The sequence below is a fragment of the Balaenoptera musculus genome, chromosome 2 (assembly GCF_009873245.2).
Source record: "Balaenoptera musculus isolate JJ_BM4_2016_0621 chromosome 2, mBalMus1.pri.v3, whole genome shotgun sequence".
Lineage (NCBI taxonomy): Eukaryota > Metazoa > Chordata > Mammalia > Artiodactyla > Balaenopteridae > Balaenoptera > Balaenoptera musculus.
The window spans coordinates 70,067,011-70,092,710 of NC_045786.1; the positions used below are offsets into that span (position 1 = coordinate 70,067,011).

At 48.2% G+C, this 25,700-nt stretch overlaps 1 protein-coding gene and 1 non-coding gene across 4 annotated transcripts in view; one reads left to right on the forward strand and one right to left on the reverse strand.

Moving 5' to 3' along the window:
* Positions 1-6,692: 6,692 nt before the first annotated feature.
* On the reverse strand, positions 6,693-6,765 carry TRNAW-CCA. Its single transcript has one exon. It is a non-coding gene; the product is annotated as a tRNA-Trp (tRNA).
* A 7,304-nt stretch (positions 6,766-14,069) lies between these two features.
* The window catches only part of DAPK2 (death associated protein kinase 2), a 125,830-nt gene continuing 114,199 nt past the window's right edge, over positions 14,070-25,700 (forward strand). For 2 of the 3 annotated variants that reach the window (XM_036843247.1, XM_036843245.1), the window contains exons 1-2: positions 14,070-14,218; positions 20,001-20,098. In XM_036843247.1, the coding sequence (XP_036699142.1) occupies positions 20,007-20,098 (92 nt within the window). In that variant the 5' untranslated portion in view covers positions 14,070-14,218; positions 20,001-20,006. Of the gene's footprint in view, positions 14,219-17,066; positions 17,192-20,000; positions 20,099-25,700 lie in introns of those variants that run through there. The other variant, XM_036843246.1, reaches the window with a different exon arrangement.

Sequence of the window (25,700 nt, forward strand, 5' to 3'; positions counted from 1 at the left end):
ACTCTCATTGCCAGTTTCAGGTGGCTGGAGTTGACTGAAGTCAGAGGTCCCTAGTGTATGCTCTTACCAACTCAAGCACTTACTCACTGGCGCTCTCACCAACAGATATTTAGTGGGCACTTTTTTGTTTGTTTTGTTTTGTTTATTTATTTATTTATGGCTGTGTTGGGTCTTTGTTGCTGCACACGGGCTTCCTCTAGTTGCGGCGAGCAGGGGCTATTCTTCATTGTGGTGCACGGGCTTCTCATTGTGGTGGCTTCTCTTGTTGCAGGGCACGGGCTCTAGGCACACGGGCTTCAGTAGTTGCGGCACATGGGCTCAATAGTTGTGGCTCGTGGGCTCTAGAGAGCAGGCTCAGGAGTTGAAGCGCACGGGCTTAGTTGCTCCGTGGCATGTGGGATCTTTCCAGACCAGGGACTGAACCCGTGTCCCCTGCATTGGCAGGCGGATTCTTAACCACTGCACCAGGGAAGTCCTAGTGAGCACTTTTTAAGTATCAGGCACTTAGGTGCTAAGGATACAAAGATGGATCAGCCACTGTCTGTCCTCCTTCAGTTCACGCTTACCAGCCTCTGCCTTCAGCCCCCTCGTCCCTGCAGGCAGTGAGTGATGCAGGCTGTCCCATCTAGTGTCTGAGCTCGTCCTAGCCAGGCAGACGTGGAGGCTGGTCAACCAGAACCAAAGACAAAATCGTCCCTCAAGGGACTGTCTGGTGAGGAAAGCAGTGATGGTACAACCAGAAATGGGTCACTGCTGCAGGCACCCCCATCCTGCTGGCCCTGCTGCTCTTCGAAGTTAGCTGTAACTGCTGTACTCTCTGCTGCTGTCAGAATGATATCTCTTCTATCCCTGCTATTTTGTGTGACTCACTCCAGCTGCAGAGTCCTAGATGGGGTCTCTAATGGACTGATCCCAAGTCCCATGTCCATGTCCTGGCTGCCAGGGAGGCAGGAGAAAGGAGTATCTGGCCTGTATGAGGAGTCCGTCTATCTCCCAGCAAGACTTACATGGTAGGAATTGCTCAAATACATCAAGAGGGTTAATGTAGTCTGATGACTAATGTCCACTACATTAATATTATATTTAAATGAATTTGTACTTTATCAACCACAACAGCATCTACATACAAGTGAAAACTAGAGATCCATAAATTCACAAAATGTGTTTGCTGGCAGGGTCAGCAAATTTTTTCAGAGAAGGGCCAGATAGTAAAATTTCAAGCGTTGCATCTCTGTTGCAACTATTCAACCCTGCTTTTGTAGCACAAAAAGCAGCCATGACAATATGTAAATGAGTATAGCTGTGTTCCAATAAAACTTTATTTATGGACACAGAGTTGAATTTCTTATTATTTTTACGTCGTGAAATATTCTTCTTTTGATTTTTTTCAATCACTTAAAAATATAAAAACCTTCCTTAGCTTGTGGGTTGTACAAAAGCAAGCATTGGGCTGAATTTGGCCTGTGGGTCATTTGCCAGCTCCTGATCTGTAGGGATGATTCTTAACCTTTTTGGAAGGTCTCAGACCTCTTTAAAAATTTTATAAAAGACATGGAATGGACCCTTTCGCTAGAGGAAAAAGGCACTCACATGAAACTTTGCAAGTGATTCCAGCACTTTCATGGATTTGCTAAGGAGTAAGTAATCCTGGTCTCTAAATCATGCTAGCTGAACCCTTGGGCTCCCATTCCTTTAAGAACTCCTCAGAGCCCAGGGGTTCACAGCCTTGGTTGGGAGTCACTATGTACTTAAGCAATCAGAAGCTTTCTCAGCTCCACTGTGGAGCAACTGCTGTGTGACACAAACCGCAGATGTCTCCAGCAGGATACAGTTAACTGTAATTAGGGGAGGACTATCTATTAGGAAGGGGAAGGATTGGTGTAATAGTGGCCTTGCATTCATAGCCCAGTTGGTGTCTCTCATGTGTTGATACAACGACAGAAAACAAGCCAGTGAACCGTGAGGGATGAACCTCATCACTGACACAGCACTACTAGAAACACTATTTTTTAAGCTGCAGGTGGGTGCTGAATATCTGTTATTTTTTACATCTTTTTTAATATATAAAATATTTTATAATTAAAATGTTAAAAAACCCACTGGATCTCGCCTGGGCCAGTGGTTGTCTTTGACTCAGGTTAGGCTGCCTATAGGGCAGAGGTGAACTCAGTCCCTGTGTGAACTTGTTTGGGAGAGATGAGCTAGGGGAAGGGGGAGGATAGCAGTTGCTGTGTGGGCTATAAAGTTCTCTCTAAGGGCTATTAGTATCACACAGAGCTTTGACCCTCACAATGGAGGTGGTTCAGAGCACAGGCCCTGCTGCCAACATGCCACCTTGTTCTAATCGTGAACTTAGCCACTGTGTGACCTTGGCCCAGTTACCTAACCTCTCTGTACCTTAGTTACCTCATCTGTAAAATGAGGATGATATTTCATAGGACTGGTATGAGGATTAAGAGGGAATGCTTGTAAGTGCTGAGCACAATGCCTGGAACACAGTAAATGCTTTATTAGTGTTTGTTAAATAAAAATAGAGGAGAGAGAGAATTCCCTGGTGGTCCAGTGGTTAGGACTCGACACTTTCACTACTGTGGCCCGGGTTCAATTCCTGGTTGGGGAGCTAAGATCCCGCAGGCCACAGAAAAAGAAGAGAAAGCCCCTTGGTGCTAAGTTACTTGATGGAGGTGACAATTTTCCTCCCTGGCTGGGTACAGTTACTTGGGAAGCACTAGATGGCAGCAAAGCATGGGCTTCCAGGTTTCCAGTTGGTCGTTGAAGAGCAAGAATTCTTGAAGAGCCCTGATGTCAGCTGTCCTGGGTGTTCTCTGCCCCCACCAGGGATCTGCCTAGGGGCGCCCTCAGGGCACACTCACCACCACTGTGACTGAGCTGCATCACACTGGGGACATTGCAGTCTGCGCCTTTGTTCTGACAGGGGTGATTATCACAGAAGCCTTTCTCGGATGTGGAATTACTATGCCAAAGGTTATGGTAATTTTGACACTTTTGACACATATTGGTTGCTGAATTGCCTTCTGAAGAAATTGTACCAATTAATATCTCACCAAGAACGGGGGTTTGTGTCCTTGTCCTGCACTAATTAATATTGGGTATTATTATTATTATTTTTTGACCTATTATTTCAGCTTTATTGAGGTATAATTGACATAAAATTACAAGACGTTTAAAACATACATTGTGGTGATTTGATGTATGTGTACATTGTGAAAGGATCCCACCCATCTCGTTAATTAACACATCCATCACCTCACGTATTTATCCTTTTTGGGGGGAGGTAAGAACGTTTAAGTTCTACTCTTTCAGCAAATTTCAATTATACAATACAGTGTTATCACTACAGTCGCCATGTTTTTCGTTAGATCCTCAGATCTTATTCATCTTATAACTGAAACTTTGTACCCTGTTACCAACCTCTCCTTATTTCCCCCACCCCCTGCCCTGGCAACCACTTTTCTGCTCTGTTTCTAGCCTTCGACTTTTTTTTCTTTTTTCAGATTTCACGTATAAGTGATTCTATGCAGTATTTGTCTTCCTCTGCCTGGCTTATTTTAGATTAATTACATTTAAAAAGTATTCCAACCCATGTCCTCAAAAGCTGTATAATCTTCCTTTACAAATCAGAGTTTTTATTTAAATTGTATAAAAACCATATATGGTTTGCGTTTTTTTTTCATTAGTCATCCATTTTATACACATCAGTGAATACATGTCAATCCCAATCTCCCAATTCATCACACCACCATCCCCACCCCCCGCCACTTTCCCCCCTTGGTGTCCATACGTTTGTTCTCTACATCTGTGTCTCAGTTTCTGCCTAGTTGCTCCGCAGCATGTGGGATCTTCCCGGACCAGGGCTCGAACCCATGTCTCCTGCATTGGCAGGTGGATTCTTAACCACTGCGCACCAGGGAAGTCTGAAAAAATATATATATACATTAAGGTGGGAGATAAATAAAATAAAAATGTATTTTCCCCTTTGGGGAAGTTTCCTTTGATTTTATCCAAACTCCTGGGGGCTAGTTCTGTAGCACACTGTTCATATTCTTGGTTGTCATGAATGTGTTTTCTAATATTTTGTATCTTCTTTAGATGCTCCCTTTATCTCCCACAGTGTTTTCTTGTTGAATTATTTCAGGCTCACCTTGGTCATAATGAGGGGATTCAGCTTTACCAAGGGCCTCGGTCTTTGGCATTTCCTATGAGGAATGCCCACTGGCCTAGGGGTCAGGAGGCCTGAACTTTAATCCTGGCCCCGCCCCGAACAAGTGTAAACTTGGGTAAAAGTCACTTCCCCTCTTTTGGCCTCCTTCTTCCTTCTATTAAATGAGGTGTTAGATAATCTCTAAGGTACCTTCTGGTTTTAAATTTCCACCTACCACAATGGATGCTGGCTTTCTGGAGCTTCCAAGGATTCAGTTACATCATTAACGACCACAGGAGTGATTAATATTGAGCTTGGTCCACAGTCGCTAATCCGTTGATTCATGCAGAATTAAAAAATGATTATGACCCTTTAGGAAAGCTTATTAGTTGTTCTCTTTTTTTAAAGGAATGTTATGGTTCTTAGGTCTTTGTCATTGTTGTTCTGATTAAGCTAATTGAACTAAACTGCGTCACATCAGCTGAGTTTCCTTGTTGCTGGATTCCTGAAGCTGTCACATTGTGTTCCTTGGCTACATTAAGGTGAGGTCTGTTCAGATGAGTCAGAATATAAAATGAATACGTGTGCCAAGCTCAAGGTTGCCTCAAAGGGTGAATCTTACCAAGTTGCAGAGCTTTGCTGGACCTTCATTTCTCCAAGTGGAATACATGGCTACTATCAGGGATCATGGGGGCCAATTCCGTGTTAATCTAATCCTACTATACGATTTTATAGGTAAGAAAATGGAGGCCAGGAGATGTTGAGTGACCTGTCCACACTCACATAGCATGGGAGAATCAGAATCAAGACTATGTGGTTAGGATATATGAAAAGTGGCCTGGTTTCCAATTAAGGTTGACCAATAGTCAGCGTTTGATTCAGCCAAGTCATTTCTCCACACTGATTTAAATGAATTGAAAGATAGAATAGAATGTGAAACTTCCTAGGTTCCTTAAATATTTTGTAGACTAAAATAGGGGCTGGGTAGATTGACAAAGAACTGGTAAAAAAAAAAAATAGGACATAAAAATCAAGATATGATTCTATTCATTTTGTCATTTTCATCCTTTTCTGAAGGATATTTACATCTTCATATGTCTCCACATTAGTGATGTTTACTCTTAGCAAAATTTTTTCTTTTGTAAAATGTAGTTATTTTATTTTATATTGGAGTATAGTTGATTTACAATGTTGTGTTAGTTTCAGGTGTACGGCAAAGTGGTTCAGTTATACATACACATATATCCATTCTTTTTCAGATTCTTTTCCCATATAGGTTATTGCAGAATATTGAGTGGAGTTCCCTGTACTATACAGTTGGTCCTTGTTGATTACATATTTTATACATAGTAGTGTGTATATGTTAATCCTAAACTCCTAATTTATCCCTCCCCCTAACATTTCCCCTTTGGTAACCATAAGTTTGTTTTCAAAGTCTGTTTCTGTTTTGTAAATAAGTTCATTTGTATCGTTTTTTTTAAGGGTCCACATATAAGTGATATCATGTAATATTTGTCTTTCTCTGCCTGACTTACTTCACTTAGTATGATAATCTCTAAGTCCATCAATGTTGCTGCAAATGGTATTATTTCATTCTCTTTTATGGCTGAATAATATTCCATTGTATATATGTACCACATCTTTTTTTTTAATTAATTAATTTATTTATTTTTAAAATTAATTAATTAATTTATTTTTGGCTGTGTCGGGTCTTTGTTTCTGTGCGAGGGCTTTCTCTAGTTGCGGCAAGCGGGGGCCACTCTTCATCACGGTGCGCGGGCCTTTCACTATCGTGGCCTCTCTTGTTGCGGAGCACAAGTTCCAGACGCGCAGGCTCAGTAGTTGTGGCTCACGGGCCTAGTTGCTCTGCGGCATGTGGGATCTTCCCAGACCAGGGCTCAAACCCGCATCCCCTGCATTAGCAGGCAGATTCTCAACCACTGTGCCACCAGGGAAGCCCCCTGTACCACATCTTCTTTATCCATTCCTCTGTTGATGGACATTTAGGTTGCTTCCATGTCTTGGCTATTGTAAATAGTGCTGCAATGAACATTGGGGTGCATGCAACTTTTCGAATTATGGTTTTCTCTGGGTATATGCCCAGGAGTGGGATTGCTGGATCATACGGTAGTTCTATTTTAGGTTTCTGAGGATATTCCATATGGTTTTCCATAGTGGCTGCACCAACTTACTTTCCCACCAACAGTGTAAGAGGGTTCCCTTTTCTCCACACCCTCTCCAGCATTTGTTATTTGTAGACTTTTTAACAATGGCCATTCTGACCGGTGTGAGGTGGTACCTCATTGTAGTTTTGATTTGCATTTTCCTAATAATTAGCGATGTTGAGCATCTTGTCATGTGCTTTTTAGCCATCTGTATGTCTTCTTTGGAGAAATATCTATTTAGATCTTCTGCCCCTTTTTAAAAAAATTATTTATTTATTTATTTATTTATTTATTTATTTATTATTTATTTATTTATTTATTTAGGTTGCACCAGGTCTTAGTTACGGCATGCATTTGGGATCTAGTTCCCTGACCAGGGATCGAACCCGGGCCCCCTGCATTGGAAGCATGGAGTCTTACCCACTGGACCACCAGGGAAGTTCCCTGCCCATTTTTTGATTGGGTTGTTTGTTTTTTTGATATACAGCTGGATGAGTTGTTTGTATATTTTGGAGATTAATCTCTTGTTGGTCGCTTCATTTGCAAATATTTTCTCCCATTCTGTGGGTTGTCTTTCAATATTTTTTTCTTTTAGCAAGATTTAAGAAAAGAATACAATGCCCTTTAATAAATGCTATTGCTGAGTAGAAATGAGGCTGAGGAAGACTGACTGAGTTCTAAGAACCTCAGCACTCATTAGTAGGTCTAAAGGCTTAATGAGCATTAATGGGTACTAAACACAATATTTATTAATTCTTCTCTGGAATGAAGAGACCTCCACTGATACAAGCATGCTATTCTCAGAGCAACCTCTGTTGTACATATTTTATCGATTAACCTAGTTTTCTTTGATCATAGAAGCAATATAGAAACAGCAAAACCAAAAAAGAGTTCAAAAAATATAAAATGAAAACTAGAAGTCTCCCTTTCCACCCACTCCAGAGTTACTCCCCAATGACAACCACTCTGAACAATTTTTAGTTTTAGTTTTTCTGCTAATTACCATAATAAATATTATGTTTTACTTTCCCAAACTTTTGATTTTGAAAAATTTCAAACTTACAGAGAAGTTGCAAGAAGAATTCACCTAGATTTATCAACTGTTCAGCTTTCCCCCACTCTACACATATACATACTCTTTTTGCTGAACCATTTGAAGAACAGTTACAAACATAATGCTATTTCTCCCCAAAACACCTCAACATGCATGACCCAAGAGGAAGGACATTCTCCTGCATAACCACCATATAATCCTCCCACTCAGAAAACGTAACGCTGATATGATTATGTAATAAAACATCCATATTCAGATTTCCACAATTGTCCAATCATGTCCCTTTTAACGTTTTTAAAATCCAGGATCCAATCACTCATCACACATTGCCCTGAGTTGCTATGTCTCTTCAGCCCTCTTTAATGTAGAACAGTCCTGTTTTTCTTTCACGGCGCTGATATTTTTAAAGAGTCCAGGTGAGTTGTTTTGCAGAATGTCTCTCAGTCTGGATTTGTCTGATTGTTTCCTCATGATTAGTTTCAGCCTCTGCATTTTTGGCAGGAGTACCACATAGATGATGTTATATCTTTCTTGTTCCATTTTTACTGATGTTAAATGTGGACTTTTTATTAAGGTGCTATCTGCCAGATTCCTCTGTTGTCGAAGTACCCTTTCCTCTTTGTCATTAATGAATAAGTCTGTGAGGAGATACTTAGAGAACCTGTGAGCATCCTGTTCTCCAACAATGTTTCAATCAGTGCTTTTGTTTTCCTTTTTGTTTTTATTTTTGTTTTTGTTTTTTGGGGGGGTTTTGTTTGTTTGGTTTTTTTTTTTTGGCCATGCCATGTGGCTTTTGGGATTTTAGTTCCCTGACCAGGGGTCAAACCTGTGCCCCCTGCAGTGGAAGCACAGAGTCTTAACCACCGGGCCACCAGGGAAGTCCCACTCAATGGTTTTAATATCCAATGACGTGCCGCGGAGTAGGAAGGCCAGCTACACGGAGGTCAGGGATCCGCCAGACGTGTGGAAGGAGACACCCGCGACTGACCAGGTCTGGCTCTGAAGTTCCTCTTCAGAGGAAGGTGGGGAAGAAATGCTTTCCTCCCATTCTTCCCTCATGGATCTACCACAGGCCTCTGATGGGTCCGACCACATTACCAGCAAAGAGAAGGATGACAGGAGAAGGCTGTGGAGAAGGAGGGCAGGGCTTGTTAACAAACACGGGAAGTGAAATCCTAGCTTCAGCTCAGCTGATGTGACTGTGCCATCTAGGAAGAGTTCTTTCCTTAGAGATGCCTTTCTACCCTGCCCCCCAGGCACTCAGGCACTTCTGGGCTCCCTTGGGGCTCTGTCTGGCTTGCCCCAGAACATGGGATTCTGGCATTTATTCCCAGGCTATCTCCTCTGCTTGGCTTTGAGGCCCCTGGAGGGCAGGGCCTGTGCCTCATTTCTCTCAGGGCCTGGCCCAGGATGTGCACCAGGAAATGTTTGAAAAATGAATGATAGGGCACAGGTGACAGACTGTCTTAAGAGAGGGAACCATCTGTTTTGTTTTGTTTTGGCCACACTGCGCAGCATGTGGGATCTTAGTTTCCTGACCAGGGATAGAACCTGCGCCCCCTGCAGTGGAAGCGCGGAGTCTTAACCACTGGACCGCCAGGGAAGTCCTGGCAACCATCTGTTTTGGGAGGGAAGCTGCCATTTGTGCCAGTGCTTTCTCAAGTATTTTGTCTGGTCCTGAGAGAAAGGTGTAATTATTCCCATTTTACAGATGAGGCAACTGAGGCTCAGAGGGGGAAGTGACTTGCCCAGAAAGTGGCTGAACAGGAATATAAATAGGCCTGTCTTATTCCTGAGCCTAGAGAAGGAGATGGTGGAATTCATAGCCCTAAAGGTGGGCATTGTTTGGGGTCCCTGGCCAAGCACCCAGTGCCCGTGTCACCAACCTCTGCCTAAACAGAAGGAGACAGCATGTGCCTGGATCATGATCCCACCACGTGACCCCTGTGCTGGCTCAGGTGGGAGTTAAGGCAATAAATGGCAGGTGGTTTCATACCTTCAGCCCTTTGTACACACAGCTACTCCCACCTAATGTGCCGTCCTTCCCTCACCCCACCTCCTACTCTCCTGGTCCTCTTCTTTCACTTTTGAGTCAAGGCTCTCCTTCCCTTAGGCGCCTCATGATGCCTGCTGGAGTAGACCTGACACTTGACCAGTCATTAAGCCTATTCTCCCTCTACCAGCATCTAGCCCCAGGGGGTGCCCTTGAATGTTTGCAGAATCAATGGGTGCGCTTGTGCCCAGGAAATCCCCATTGTCCAGGGCTTCCAGGGAAAGGCAAGGCCTCCCATGCCGCAGCCCATTTCAATCTCTCCTCCCCTCCCCTGCCTTATCCTTATGGTGGGGTCAAGGCCTTGCTGAGTCCAGCCAGGCTAGAGGTGGAAGCAGCCACCTCTGTTTGCAAGAGCCAGCGGGCCTCCTGAGGGAGGAAGCAGGAAGGGCGGCCAAGTCTGCCCCACACCCTGACCCTGCCTGGCTGGGCGTGGGAGAGCAGAGGGCACAGGGCAGGGTGCATAGGGCTGGGAAGGACTGAGGAACCAGGCCACTGGCCACCATTGGGAGGAGGAGGCTTCCTGCCTGCCTTCTACCCAGGGGGCTAGCCAGCTGGGGAGGAACCGGCTGTGTCCTCTCCTGGTCTGTCCTGATAGCATAAGAAAGCTGTCAGCACTGGACCCACTGTCAAGCAGCCGGCAGTCCAGTCTTCATTCGACTTGTTTTGGACCTGCTCAGGGCCAGGCTGGGGATGGGTGGGGTGTAAAGACGAGTAAGATCCATTTCCTTCTCTAGGGGAGCTCACACCAGACATTTAAGGAACAATAAACATAGCAATACTCATTGAGCACTTATGGGCCAGACACTGATCCAAGTGCACACATATCCGTAACTAATGGAATGGTCACAACAACCCATGAGGATAATGAGGCACAGAGAGGTCAAGATGGTTCCCTGGGGGACTTCCCCGGCAGTCCAGTGGTTAAGACTCCGCACTTCCACTGCAGGGGGTGCCAGTTCAATCCCTGGTCAGGGAACTAAGATCCCACATGCCGCGTGGCGCTGCCATAAAAACCCAAAAACCGAAAAACAAAACAACGAAAACCCGAGAAGGTTGCCCGGGATCACACAGTAGGTTGCTCGTTGGGATCTACCGTAGGCATCCGGCATCGGAGTCCCTGCATTTAGTCCTTGCACCGTGCATCCGCTATGCCAACCCCAGTGGCGGTTGCCCCAGCCCACACAGGCAGCATCTCAGTCCTGGCCCTGTCTCCTCATCAGCAGGTTGGTAGGCTCTGTAAACTTGCCAGGCACCAAAGTGTGCCTTAGGATATCATCACTTTCATTGCCCTTTAGTGCCCCCCATGGTTACATCTTCCCCGTGGGCTTGTCTTCTCATCCCGTGGAAGCTTCAGGCTCCTGTGACTCACCAGTCTCACAGGCCGGGGGAGTGTCTTGCACAAAGCAGGTGCTCAGATGTATCTGTGGTTTGGTGGGTTGATGGAGGAGGCTTTCGTTTCCCCAGGTCTCTGGGACATGAACAAAGTGGTTCTCAGCCTATACATTGGAACCACCTGGGGAGTTTTAACCACTGCTGAAGCCCAGCTCCCACTCCCAGAGGCTCTGATGTAATTGGTGTGGGGTGCAGTCTGAGCATTAGGATTTTAAAACACTCCCAGTGTGATTCTGATGTGCATTCAGGGCTGAGAACTCCTGGAATGTAATATGTGGCAGTTATTAACTTTAATTATACATCTCTCCATCCGACATATGATTAAGTGCCAGGGACTTGGGTGCCCTTGGGGGACAATAGGAAACAAGACAGTTATGGTCCCTTACCTTGTGACACTTACATTCTAGTAATTCAATTTAACAGGCTTTACTGGGTTGGGGATGTCAGGCATTGTATGGGCACAAAGATGAACAAAGCGTTGTCCTTGCCCTTGAGGAAAAGAGAACTGGACACTAATTACAACTAAAATAGAGGAAGGGGAATGCCAATTAGGTACAAACCAAGAGTGGTAGGGTTCAGGGGAGAAAGGCATCCAGAGGGCAGATCGGGGAAATTTCCATGGAAGATATGTCACCTGAGAGGGCCCCTGAGGGATGGTTTGGATTTTGTAGGATGGGATGAGGGGGTGGTGATGGAATGGCTTAAACAAAAGTATGGAGGCAGGAACAGCCAATAATCCAAGCTGGCAAGAGAGCTGGATGTGCACACACAAGAGGGAAGAGGATGTGCGTACACAGCGGGGAAATGCAGGTCGGAGCCTTAAATGCCAGGTGAGGCATTTGGAACCACGCAGGAACTGAGGCTGAGATAATTCTTAGCTCTTAATACCTGGACCTCCTCCTGACTTCATTCTGGAGTAGGTGTCCTTGCTGCCACCACCCTCAGTGTTTTCCCTTCCCTGCCCACTGCCACCTTGGTCCCATGTTCAGTGCTCAGTAGCCTGTTACTACTCTCAGGTGAGGTTCTGATGAACTCACTCCACCCCAAGCATAAAATGCATTTCCAGATGGTACCTCCCTAGGCATTGCATTTGGCAAGTAGAGTGGAAAGAGCACCAAACTGCAAATGGGGAGGGGGCCTGGCTCTAATCCTAGCTCTGCCCCTCACCAGATGTGTGACCTTGAGCAAGTCACTTCTCTTCTTTGAGCCTCAGTTTCCTTATCTGAAAAATAACCAGGCTGGATGGGATGACTGACAGTACAACTTCCAGCTGAGACATTCTCTGACTAGTTTGCCATGTGTCAAATTCAAGAACGTCCTTTTTGCCTTGGGCAAGGGGACATTGCTGCTGCAAATTAGGTACTAAGCATGAGACTCAGAGGGGGAAGGGATGGAGAGGCTACATGTAGGTGCTCCGCAGTCTCGCCTGAGCCCAGCCTTGGATTCATCATAGCACAGGCACCGGCCGTGTGAAGGAAGAAGGCTTCAGATGATTCCAGCCCCCAGCCATTCAAGTCACTCCCACCCACTGAAGTCTCCCCATTTGAAGCCCCAGACATCGTGGAGCAGAGATAAGCCATACGCGCCGTGCACTGTCTGTGTTTCTGACCCTCAAGGCATGAGCCTAACAAAATTGTTTCATGCCGCAAGGCTGGGGTGGTTTGTTACACAGCAATAGATAACTAGAAATGGGGGAGGAGGTTTGAGGATGGTCTGAGGATGAAGGGCCTCCTTATGCTGGTGAAACCTCACCAGTGGTTGTCCTCCTGTGGCCACTGACTTGGAGAGCCACCTCTGGTCTTGGATATTACTCTACTCAAGGTAGCCTGGTGCTCTTGGGAGAGGTGGCTCAAAGCCTGCACTGCCCTGGAATGTTGTCAAGTTTATGAACAAGGAAGCACCGGGATCTTTCTAGAGGCTGTCACAGACTCTGAAGCACCAGTCAGCTGGGGAGTGGGAGAGGGCTGGTTGATCTGTACATCTCAGTACCCCAGTGTCGGGAAAGGCTAAAGAGGGGACGGGGGGTTGCTCACACAGGTAGAGGTCCTCCAGGTGCATCTTACACATTCTGTCTCATTTTAGTCCCACAATAGCTCCATTAGATGCTGTAAGGAGTGTTTACCTACTTTACTGATGAAGAATAAGGTCAGATGCCATGCGCAAGACTATACCCACACCGGGAACGGCAGAGCAGAGCTTTGAACCAAATGTAGGACTCTGAACCTATCACCCTTTCCTCTCGGACTGTCTTGAGGAGTGCCCTGGATGAATTAGGGATGGAGGCTCTGGGAAGGGGCCTTCATTTCTTCTCCCTAAACAGCCTCTTGTCTTGAAATAAGACCACTGAACTTGACTTACATTCTGTTTCCATGTCCTTCCACCACCCCCTCCACTCTCATTCCTTTTTCCTCCCGGGATTTTTGGCAGAAGGAAGAGAGGAGCGCTCCACTCCCAAGTCTTTCATTAGGGAAGCCTTGATGGTGATGTGAGGCTTCACCAACGTGCCAGGCAGGGCTGGGTGCACGCAAGCCAGGCTGCTCCCAAGTGCGGGTGGGGATATGGAGATGGGGTGGGGTGGTGAGGAGGGGAGTGTCCCTACCCCTCACAACAACCCATGGGGATAATGAGGCACAGAGAGATCAGGATGGTTCCCTGGGGGACTTCCCCGGAAGTCCAGTGGTTAAGACTCCGCACTTCCACTGCAGGGGGTGCCAATTCAATCCCTGGTCAGGGAACTAAGATCCCACATGCCGCGTGGCGCTGCCAAAAAAACCAAAAACCGAAAAACAAAACTGTGAACCGTGGATGGTGAAGTTTCCAGAAGAATCTGTCCGTTGTCGGAGCACTCTGACTGGGAGGGAGGAAGGGGCATATTCCCTGGTGGGACTTCCTCTTTCACGGTGGAAGCGGGGGACAAGGAGATACCACTTTCTGAGTGATCATGCCAGGCTATATCAAGCGTATCAGCTCATTTAAATCAGTTTCCAGATTAGGCTTGGAGAGGTTAGCTGACTTGTCCAAGGCCCCACATCATGTAAGCGGCAGAGCCCGTGAAGACGCCAGGTCTTGCCACTGGCTCTCGCCCCCTCTTCTGGGAACCTCAAGGCCCAGGAGGTGCCCGCTCCGACCTGGCAGTCTCGGCCCTCACCCGGGGGCTGTCCTGAGGGGACTCCCGGTAGGGGGCGCTCCGAGCGCCGTCTCGGGCCTCCGGGTGCGCCTCCAGCCGGCGCCTGGGACGGGACCGGCCGCCCCGCCCTCTCGGCTCCTCCGCGGCTCTGCGGGCAGGCGGGCGCCCACCGCGCAGGGAGCCGAGCCGAGCAGACAGCAGCGCGGCCGGCCGCGCTCCCCGTGCCTACCGCGCCTCCACGCCCGGCGCCGCGCAGCCTCCCGCCGTGAGTAGCGCCCGTCTGCGGGCTCGACGGGCGGGACAGGGCGCGCGGCTCGGGGCTGGGGCTAGCGGGGGCAAATTGCTCCGGGGCAAGTCAGCGGCCCGGTCCCTGACGCCGCCCCCGGGTATGGCCGGCCTTCGCCTTGGGTGCTCTGGCCGGCCCTGGACCTCAGGGACTGCCCGCTGGGCCCCTAGGGCTCGCTCCGAAGTCTGGCACTTTGACCCGAGGAACCGGCTGGGAGCGGCGGGCAGACCTGGCGCCTAGGGAGTATGGGAGACAGACTTCCCTCAAGTTAGGACCCCTTGACGCGGGGGAGGGCCCCAGATTTACGGGAGGAGAGGGCCCAGATCTTTTCAGCATCATCTGCTTCGCATACCTCCTTCTCGCCCTCGTGCGAAGAGGTGATGCGAGGAGAGGAGGCTGCTGCGTACCGAGTCAGCTTTCTCTGTGGCAGAATGAAGCTGTGGTCCCGGTCGCGAGCCTGGGCTGGGGCAGAGTTAGGGTGGGCAGCGGGGCAGCCAGTTGCTCTGCGGCAGGCTGGGGTTTCGACCCCAGCATAGGAGGGTGTTGTCAACGGTTTACCCGACTATGGTTCAGGCATTGTGGATGTTTCATGGCATGTGTGGGTCTGCCTGAGCCTCACTGTAACTCTGCAAGGTGGAAATTAGTCTTCTCACTTTGGGAGGGAGAGGAGGCCCAGAGCCGTAAGCGCTGAGGCCAGGCAGGTGGTAGGTTAGGAGTGTACACTGGAAGAGAGGACGCATAGCTGCTGCCTCACTGGCAGGTGGAAAGGTTGCTGGGGGCGGGTGGCCCCCGACACCTTGTACTCAAGAATCCGGTGGGGGGCAGCTGGGGGCCGCTGCTGTGGTTTCTGACATTGTATTTCTCAGCTGCCTCTGGGTAAGGTATTCCTGGGAGAGCCCTGGTGACTGAGGGGTACTGGTACGTTGGCCTCTTCACGATTTCCTCCGGAGTCCTGTTCTTCCCCAAACCACCCATCTCCCAAGATGTGTTTTTAGCACCTGAAGTGGCCCCATTCGGCAGCTTTGGGAGAGGCTTGGGCAGGGGTTGCAGGGGTGTGTGGATTTGAGTGGGTGTGTGCTGGCCTGGGACGAGTTTCCCACTGGCAGGAAGAAGACCTGAACTGACCCTGACCCTCTCCCTAGGGCCTCCCTAGTTGTTTGTTAGATGTGGGGGGTGACCAAGCAGGCTGCCCAGGGGAGCTGGTCCTTTACCAGGAAGACAGTTTTCTCATGTCAGCTTAGGCAGGTGGCTGATCTTCTCTGAGCCCCAGCTTCCTCATCAGAGATCAGGGTGGGTCAAAGCCTCCAATGCATGGAGGGACACTGTAATGCTGGATGTCCCTCCCTTCTGTTGGCAGCCTCCTCCTGAATGTGATGGGGGGGGTGGTGTAAGGGGGCAATCATGGTCCCATTTCACAGACTTGCACTGGGTGAGGATCTCTGAGAGTTCAGCAGGGTGAGCTGGGGCCCATGGGGGAGGGGCTTAGTAGGGTTGAAAGTTCCTTATGGGATGATCCTCCAGCCCTGGAGGCCTCCTCCCAGGTTGTCCCTCAGGAGGCCACCGACTTCGTAACCCTCGTGCCACCATTGGAGGGTTGAGGGTACTGTCAACAGAAGCTGGGGGAAGAGCAGCTGGAGTGGGCTAGCTGTGTGACTTTTAGCAAGTCCTTTCCCCCATCTGGACCTCAGTTTCCTCCTCTTGTAAAACAAGTGGGTTTGACCAGACAGCAGTGGTTTTCAAACTCCTCCCACCCATGAATTCTTACACAGAACCCCAACATATAGCATAGATAAAGTGGAACTTCTCTGGCTCCCCTTCCTCATGCTGGCGGCTCCTGAGCAGAGTCTAAAAATCCCCTAGATGTTCTTAGAGATCTCTTTTTGTGAGGTTTTAGGAAGTCTGTGTTAACCTTTCAGAAGTGTTGCCTAGTATTAGGGTTGGGGGCAGGAATGTGAATTCTAGAGATTCCATTAAGAGAAATGTACGCATTAAGATGGGCCTCAACCATGGAATGTCTGGAGCCGATGGCCTGTGCCCCTGGCCAAAAGTTGTAGCTGTGCCCTCCGCCATGTGGTTTCATCTTTTCAGGGCCAGAAAGGTGCCTGTATCTCTGGGTCCTTCTCTGGGTCCTAGTTGGTGACTGTAATTCCACCTCAGAATGTCTTCCCTTTAGTTTCATGTTTCTAAACTGGTAAAATGCAAATTCATCTTGGGGAGAGATGTTATGAAGGGGCTTTGAGTTGTTATCAGCTGCTTTTACCTGATGAGCTTTCTGAGCAGCAGCCTTGAGAAAGACAGCTGGGGCGCTAAATTTAAATCAGCCAACATTCATGGAGTGCCTGCTGTGTACCAGCTACCACAAGGGGACAGAGGTGAGAATGTCACAGCTCCTGCCCTCGTGAGGCTCCAAGACAATAGGCAGGAGGGAAGGAACTCACATTTGTTGGAACCATCCAAGGACTATTAAAAACACTTTACATATGTTATCTCATTTGTCCAGTAGATATTAGACTCATGGTTTAATTATGTAAAATTTTGATTGCATACAAAATAAGTGTACATACCATCAAGAAACAGCATTGCCAGCACCCAGAAACCTCCTTGTGTCCCCTTCCAGGTACAACCCCTGACCCAGGCGTAACCACTATTATGACTTCTAGCACCACAGATTTGTTTTACCTAAAGGGAATCACACAGTCTGTAGTCTTTTGTGTCTGGTTTTTTTCATTCAACATTATGTTTGTGAGTTTCATCCACATTGTTGCAGGGAGCAGTAGTTCACTTTTTCTCGTTGTATAATAATTTCATTGTATGGGTATAACTCAGTGTATTTATCCATTCTTCTGTTGATGGCCATTTGGTTGTTTCCAATTTTTAGTTATTACTGATAGTGCTGCTGTGAACGTTCTAACGTGGACCATTTTGGAAAACATCTGCATGCGTTTCTCTTAGGTATGTCCATAGAAACTGCCCAATAGTTTTCCAAAGTAGTCCCAGTGAATACTCTCCCTAGCAGTTTTGAGAGTTCTCCAAATATTCACTAACACTAGGCATTGTCTAGACTCATTTTCTATGTAAGTAATTTGAAGCTCAGAAAAGTTGTCTTGTGCTGTTTGCTAGTAAGTAGCAGAGCTGGGATATGAACCCAGGCCTGTGTGCCTGTGGAACCTGTACTCTCTCCCTCTGGGTTACACATTGACATAGATTATGAAATAAGGCAGAACGTGATAAGCTCTAACCCTAAAAATGTGTGAAGAGCCCTCTTTGGGAATTTAAAGAGGTAGAGAGTTTTAATCTGTTTTGGCAAGAAAAAGGATCATGGAGGCTCATAGAGATGGTAGCATTTGAGCCTGGCTTTGTGGGAAGGGAACAGTTTTGCTAGGAGGGCTCTCCACGTGCCCCCCTAACCCCCTGAAGAGGGCCCAACTTGAGCTGGGGTGTGGCAGGGGTGAAAGTTTTGGGGGAATGGGAAAGGTCTACTTTCGCCTGTAATATAGGATTTATGGGGGAGGGGGCTATGCTGAAATGGTGAGTTGGGGCCAAACTGGTGGGCCTAGTTTGAGCTTAGGGGGCTCCCCTGGCCCCCAAGTTCTGGTCACTCAGGATGTGGAGCACAAGGCAGGGGCTCATTGTTTTCTGGGGAGGTGGGGCTTCTTCAAATCCAGCTCAGCTCCTGATAGCGAATGCAGCTGGCCTCTTCCCGAGTGGAGGATCATAGCTGTTCCTGGGACCATTCTCAGGGTATCTGCCAACAGAATTTTTTTGGAGTTTTCTGCTTCCATCTAGCTGTGGGAAATTAGTAACTACTCCCACCTCCACCCCCAGAATCTGACCCAAATGGTTTATTTGGAAGTATTTTTTCAGCAAAAAGAAGATGATAGATAGCAGTCCTGCCCCCCTCAGTGCTAGTCTCGGGAGGTTTGCCAGGAATGGGGGGGTGGGGGCGAAGGGGGCCAAACTTCTGATTCTGATCAAGGCAAACTTGCCAGGAGGATCCCAGTACCTTTTCCTCAGAAGGGAACAGAATTGGTGTCTCAATGGCTGTGGGAAGCAGAAACACAAACAATGGCCTGGAATGAGTCAAATAACAATAATAATCATCGTTCTTATTTGCCCAGCAGTCTATGTCCTTATCACAATGGGTCCTCACATGGATGTGTGAAGTATGTGATATAGACGTGATCACCCCAGTTTACAGAGGAGGGGGATTGAATCCCAGAGAGGGTGCCAATGTGCTATGGGTCACATGGCTAATATACACCCAGATTAGCCTAGAACCGGGGACCCTGGAGCCTGCTTTTCTCAGGATTCCATGCTTGCCAGGCCCTGGCTGAGCATGGAGTGAAGACCAAGCAGGGAGGAGGATGTGTGTGATGCACAGGCAGGAGGTGGGCAAGTGGCCCTGAGAGTAAGGCCTGTGAGCCAGTCAGGCCAGCTCTGCCTGGAGGTCTTCAGGGATGTGTGTGACTCGATGGAAGGGAGGGAGGCAGGTAGCATGTTGCTACCAGAGCTCTGGTTTGTAGGGGGCAGAGGTGGAGGAAAGAGGGTGAAATGTATACATCACCTGAGAGTTAGAACAGCTTCAGCCACTTGGCACTGATGAGACGTGCCCTTATGTAATGGTGCCTCCACCCAGCCTGGTGAAAACAGTCTTTTGGGGCTCATGGGGCCCGGCCGTGGTTGGTATCTGATTGCCAGGCAGAAGAAAAGCTGCCAGCACTAGCCAAAATGAGCTCTGAGAGGCCTTTGCTAATGACTCTTGAAAGATGCATCCACAGGTAGCTGGTTTTATCTTTGTGATGTGCAGGCTGTGTCCTGGGCCCTGCCTTCGGGGTGCTGTCCAGGGTGGCATGTGGCTGTCCCAGGAATGGGTGAGCTCCTTAGGGCAGGAGGATCCCAAGGGAGGATGCAGACAGTCTCTTCTGGTGGAGTGGTGAGTGCTCTGCGTGGTTCAGAATAGTCCTGTGGTTCTCACTAAGGTGCCCTGGGTAGGCAGAGTTAGCTCCAGTTTACAGATGAGGAAACAGCCTCCTTCCTCTGACAAGAGATGAGGCCATAGAGCTAGTTGTGGGCAAAATTGCAACTAGAAGCTCAGGCTCCTAGCTCCTGGTGCCTACTGTAATTTGTCACACCACTCCCAGCCATCTTTCCCTTAGGGTGATGAGTGAGAGAGTTTGAAATCAGTTCAGACTCCAAATTGGGTGGCACAGCGCCTGTAGGAGCTGAGGTCATGCACATCCCTTACCTCTCTACTGCATTTTGTAGTTTATAAAATTAATATCCTGATTTGCAGTGGTGTTTACAGTACTAATCCCTTTTACAGATGAGGAAGTTAAGACTCTGCAGTTTAAATGACGTAGGCAACTGTGGGACTTGAACCTGGAACTTCTGACTCAAAAACGAGTTCTGTTTTTCCTGCATCACAGCTCCCTCTTTTCTCAGTAGACCTGAATTTCATGAGAACAAATTGCCGAAGTTGCCCATGGCCCTGTTTCTCTGAACTTGTTCAGAGCAGATCTGAAGAAGTGAGGAGGGCTATTTTTCTGTCTCCTTAACAAACGTGATTAATATAAATCAAATAAGAATCGTACATCATTGGTCACAGGTGAGGAAAGGCTTGATCAAGGCTGTTCTTGAGGAACGAGGGCTGTGGGTTATCCTTAAGTTATTAGCTCCCACGCAGCCAATTACTTTTGGGCCTAGATTCAGGCTGCTACCAATTGACACGTCTGTCCTAAGCTCAGGTTTTTTCATGTTTCAGGGCTGTATGCTCCAGGCCTCAATGAGGAGCCCAAACATGGAGACATTCAAGCAGCAGAAGGTGGAGGACTTCTATGACATCGGGGAGGAGCTGGGGAGGTAAGTGGCTGTGAGAGGTGTGCTGGTCAGTAGATCTTGTAGGTCATGGGCTTGTCACAGCACTCGTGGGAAGCTTTAAAAACAGTCCTGAGGTTTATTCATCTTCACGGGTGCCTCTGCAAGTAATCATCTCTCTGGAAATGAAGACTTGCCAGCAGAAGGGACTAGAATTGCTGAGTTCCGTGTTTTCAGTATAACCTGGCTGACAGTTAACGGCGAATCTCAATGATTCTTGTCGTATCTGTTCCTTTGCTCCCAAAATCCTCCCCAGGCTCTGGACTGAGATATGACCTGTTGGTTTTCTTCTCCGAATCCCACTTGGGATTCTCCGCGGCTCCCAGGTTTTTTTTTTTAATGTTTATTTATTTATTTAACTGTGCCAGGTCTTAGTTGCGGCACGTGGGCTCTTAGTTGCAGCATGTGGGATCTAGTTCCCTGACCAGGGATGGAACCCGGGCCCCCTGCATTGGGAGCATGGAGTCTTAACTACTGGACCACCAGGGAAGTCCCTCCACAGCTCTCAGGATTTTGTTCTGTAAGCTCAGAGCCTGAGTGGGAGGTGAAATCATCCTCCTGAAAATGGCTTTAGATTGAGTGACAAGCCACACGAGCCTAGTTGTGAAGGTTCCTCCGATCTGAGTTATTGGGTGCATTTTCAGGTTTGCTAAACCCACAACACAGACAGGAGTAAACTCAGATCTGAAAATAAGTTACTGTCTGGAGAGAAATGAAGATTTTCTGAAGCTCTCTTCTTGCTTCTCATTTGTAACAACTGCTAGTATCTAGGTGGTATTTTAATGATTACGGAACACCAGTCTTGGAGTTTGAGTCTCACAGCAATTCATGAAATGGGAATTATTTTTAGTCTTATTTTTCTTGAGGAAACTGTGGTCCAGAGAGTTTAAGCAAGTTGCCCCAAGTTGCTCAGCCAGCAAGTGACATGGCCAACGTCTGGCCAGTCCAGTCTGTACCTGCACACCTGTCATGCTCTCTCCGGTGCACACGGTTCTTGCACACTCACACATACTTGCAGTACACCCAGCCCAACCCCTCCACACACCCAGCAGAGTAAAAATCTGGGGGTTCAGGGCCTTCACTGTATCCATGATGCACAATGGGAGCCTTTCCCTTTAAAGAGCTCCTGTGTCCAGGACTAATTCTCTTACTTTCTTTTCTTCTCTTTTGTTTATTTTTTGCAAATATATGTATATATTTATTTCCTTTTATTTTAAGCACACTGAATTTATAGGTTAGTGTTTTAATACAGTTTTAAATATTACATCTTAATGTATCATACAGGTTTGCTCATGTCATTAAATATTTTAAATGCAATTTTATATTCCCTTGTATATGCATGCCTCAATTATTCAGCCATTTCCCCTACTGTTAAAAATATGCAGTTTCCATTTATTTTTTAAAATTTTCATTGCTAAAGCTATAGTGAACATCCCTTAACAGAAATTTCTGATCCTGTTTTTGATTGTTTCCTTAAGATAGATAACTAGAAGTTGGGTCACTGGGTACTTTTATTTTTAAAGAAAAACTAGAAAGAACTTCAAAGCCAGAGGAGCCTTACTCAGAGAAGAATGGCAAGTGCAGTTATGGGAATTCCCTGGTGGTCCAGTGGTTAGGACTCGGTGCTTTCACTGCTGGGCCGGGTTCAATCCCTGGTCAGGGAACTAAGAACTAAGATCCTGCAAGCCACGTGGTGAGGCCAGAAAAAAGAAAGTGCAGTTTCTTCAAGTTTGGGGAGTGCTTGTCCTGCTTGACTGGGTGGGTCAAGAAGCAAGTGTCTGCAGAGTCCCAGAGTGTCCCAGAGGGGGAGATTCCTCAGCCTTCTGTCTGGGCCATTGCCACTGGCAGTCCGGGGCCTGTGAAGGGCTGGGGAGAGGCTGGAGGGTGGTCGGCTGGACTCTGCCTCTGAGTGAGAAGCGAGGTTCTCTTCGCCTCCGGTGCTTCTCCTGAACTTGGTGATGCCGGGGGCAAAGTGGCACCCTTAGCCACAGACCCTGGCAGGCCCTGCCAGTGACTTTTAATTCGATGGGCCCATGTTGGCCATGTCCTGTGTGTAAGGGTCTGTGCTAAGTGCTCTGGGTACAGAGGTGAGCATGACACGGGGAGTCTTTGCCCTCCTGGAGCTCCAGCCTGGCTGTAGGGGCAGCTGTGCACATAACGAGGGCAGCGTTGGATGGGACTGTGTCGGGTGGGCTGAGAGCTGAGAAGTCAGGAATGGGGGGGGTTGGGCTCTGAAGAAGGACGTAGTCGTTTCCCGTGGAATTCATCTGTTATTCCTTCTTAGTCCTGTCTCTCCCCCATTCCATACCTCAGAGCTATTAGAACTGGCAGAGACCTCATGCTCTGGGGTCCTCCATCTACAACAGGGTGTGAAGGCCCCAGGTACCTCACAGCCTGGGGAGCCTTGGAGGAACCTCCCGCCCGCCCCCCGGCACCTGCAACTTTTCTAAGGTTCTAAGGTGCTGGCTGGACATAGGGTGAGTAAGAAGCAGCAAAGGCCTGAGGCCTTGGGAATGGCTTGTCGTCCTAGGATTTGTGGTCTAGAGCAGGGGTCCCCAACCCCTGGTACTGGTCCACAGCCTGTTAGGAACCGGGCCGCACAGCAGGAGGTGAGCAGCAGGCAAGTGAGCAAAGCTTCGTCTGCTGCCCCCCATCGCTCTCATTACCGCCTGAGCCATACCCCCTCCCCGTCCGTGGAAAAATCATCTTCCACGAAAACGGTCCCTGGTGCCAAAAAGGTTGGGGACCGCTGGTCTAGAGGTCTGGTGAGCTGGAAGGCCTTTAGAGGTCTTTCTTCCAAGACCCTCGTCGGACAGTTGAGGAAACTGAGGCTCAGAGAGGGGAAGGGTCTTGCCGGGGGCCATAAACAGGCTGGAACTAGAGCTGCCTTCAGATGACTGCTGGGGTTCAGAAGGGGCAGTGATATCTGTCTCTCCTCCTCTCTTCTTCACATAACACACTATTGCGGGTGTACCTCGTGCCAGGCGTTGTCCGAGGCAGCGACGAACAAAATCGACGTTCCTGTCCTCTTGCAGCTTGTGTTCCATTGGTGGAGAAAGACACAGAACAAGTGATTGAGCGATCACAAAAGGACAAGTCACTATAGAGTGCGTGATGGGCTGTGAAAGGAGAGAGCGGGATGCTCTGAGAGAGAATAGGGGATGTAGTTTGCCCTGGGTGGCTGGGGAGGGTGCTCCGAGGAAGAGGCTGAGGGTAAATGCGCAGGCAGGGGAAGCAGCATGGATGCGGGCCCCAAGGTGGGGAGAGCCTGGGACCTGAGCTGCTGGCAGGAGGCCAGTGTGGCCGTGGAACGTGAGCTGGGGGCAAGCAGTGCTAGATGAGGTGGGATATATAGCTAGAGGCCAGACCCAGCCTGCGAGATCTCTGCCAACACAGACTGGTGGAGAGATTTGGCCTTTGGGGACACACAGTTTGAGGTCTGGGTCCCTTTCCTAGCTGTGCAACCTTAGGACAACTTACTTGACCTCTCTGAGCCTGAGTTTTTTTTTTTTTACCTGTAAGATAGGAATAATAACAGTAGCTACCTCGTGGTTGTGGGGATTAAATGGGATGCTGAGTCTGCGGTGTCCCTCACAGAGCTGGGCGCAGGGCAAGTGTTCAGTGAACAAGAGCTTCTGGCCTTTGAAGTAAGTTTGGGTGTCAAGGCCCCGTCTCCCACTTCTAGAGCCTCCCAGGAGGACAGTGTGGGTCTCTGCAGGAGGAACAGCAGGAGGGGTTGTTCTTATGTCTGGGAGGAGCTTTACGTAAACCCGCTTCCTCGGCTCTCTGTGAGCACCCTCACCTAGACTCAGGGCTGTCTCATTGACTTTAGCTCCTCATTAAGTCCTTACTATGCAAAAATGAAAATGAGTGAGAGTCACTTTTCATTTTTTTACCTGTAATGACAGATGGAGCTCACGCAAACATCATGCTGAACGAAGGAAGCCAGATTCAAAAGAGCCCATACGGTATAATTCCATTTGTGTCAAATTCAAGACAGGCAAAATGAATCCCTGGTGCTAGAAATCAGAATAGTGGTTATTCTTGAGGGACTAGTGACTGAAAGGGGGCATGAGAGGGATTTCTGGGGGACAGGTATTGTTCTGTTTCTTGATCTGGGTGCCTGTTTCACTGATGTGTTCATTTCCTGAAAATACATTAAGCCATACTTGTATATGTACATTTTCTTGCAGGTATATTGTATCTGAACTAAAACTATACATTAACAAACAAGGAATCTTTAAGTCTACTCCCTGCCCTGGTCTGGTCCCTGAAGGGCATGTTCCTGATGCCTTTGGAGGCCTTGTATGTCCTTATCCTACAAATAAGAGAACATCTGTGAGAAAAGCTGCAGAATCCAGCTTTGCATGTGGACATCATGCCCTGGCCTGAGAGTCTTGGGCACGGCTGGGGCCCACCTGGGGCCCACCTGGCCCTGCGCATCTCACCTGATTTTCTGGCTCACATTTCGGCACCAGCCTGCTGGGGATGCTGGAGGTTGTCGGCTGTTTCTGGGAACAGTTGGAGAAATGCTGGCCTGCCGCTTCTGGCCTCTCCCAGCCTGGGTAGCCACTGTAGGGCAGAGCAAGGCTCATAAAGAGAAACCCATCTAACCCCTCATTTTATAGATGAGGCTAAGACCAGAGAGGGGAAGTGGCTTGTCCAAGGTCACACGGTGAACAGGTGCTAGACCAGGGTGGGCACTGGTGGTCTGACTCCTACTCTAGGGCTCTGGCCGCCACACCATAAGGACCCACAAAGCACAAACTTATTTTTCTCTTTAATTTGACTGCTTTTGGGGAGTGGGAGAGAATATACGGTAGGGTAGTCTTTTTTCTTTTGACCTTGAGGGTAGGGTAGCAGGGTCAGAGTCAGAAAGGTGAGCATTTGGGAAGGATTAATGTTCCCTGGGGAAGGGTGTTGGTGGATAGGCCCAATGATGACTACTGTGTGTCTAAGGGTACAAGGTAATTTAATGTAAGCAGCGTATAATGATCAGTGGTTTCTTCTTTCCTATGCTTATATTACTTCACTTAGATTTTTAAATTATTAGATGAACATAAAATCATAAAATGTTACTGTTGAACTGGATCTCAACAAGAATTTAGTCCAGATCTCCATTTTATAGACAAGAAAAGTGAGGCCCAGAGAGGGGAGGTGATTTGTCCAAAGTCACAGAGGCAGCAATACAGGAGCTGAAACTTAAAGAAGCTTTTCAACTACACTGTGCTGGTTTAAACAAACAGAGGAAAACCTCTCTATATGTAAATTCAACTTTTATCCACAGCCCTCACCTCTCTCAGGGAGCCTATCTCACCATTCATTACCCCACACATCCCATCATAACCTCCCCAGCTCCCCTGGTGAAGACAGCGGCCAGAAGCCCTGCTACGTACAGGAGGCTCTCATGTGCAAGGCACACTGCTAGGCACTTAACCTGCAGAATCCCCTTTTATAGGGACAGGAGCCTTGGGCCGTGGAAGGAGCCACTGCTCTCAAGCCTCACCCTTCCTAAACAGGCTGAGGAATTCCTTGGGACAGCTGCCTGCCAGACCTGAGCCTCCCAATGGGGTCCTCTGTGGTTAAG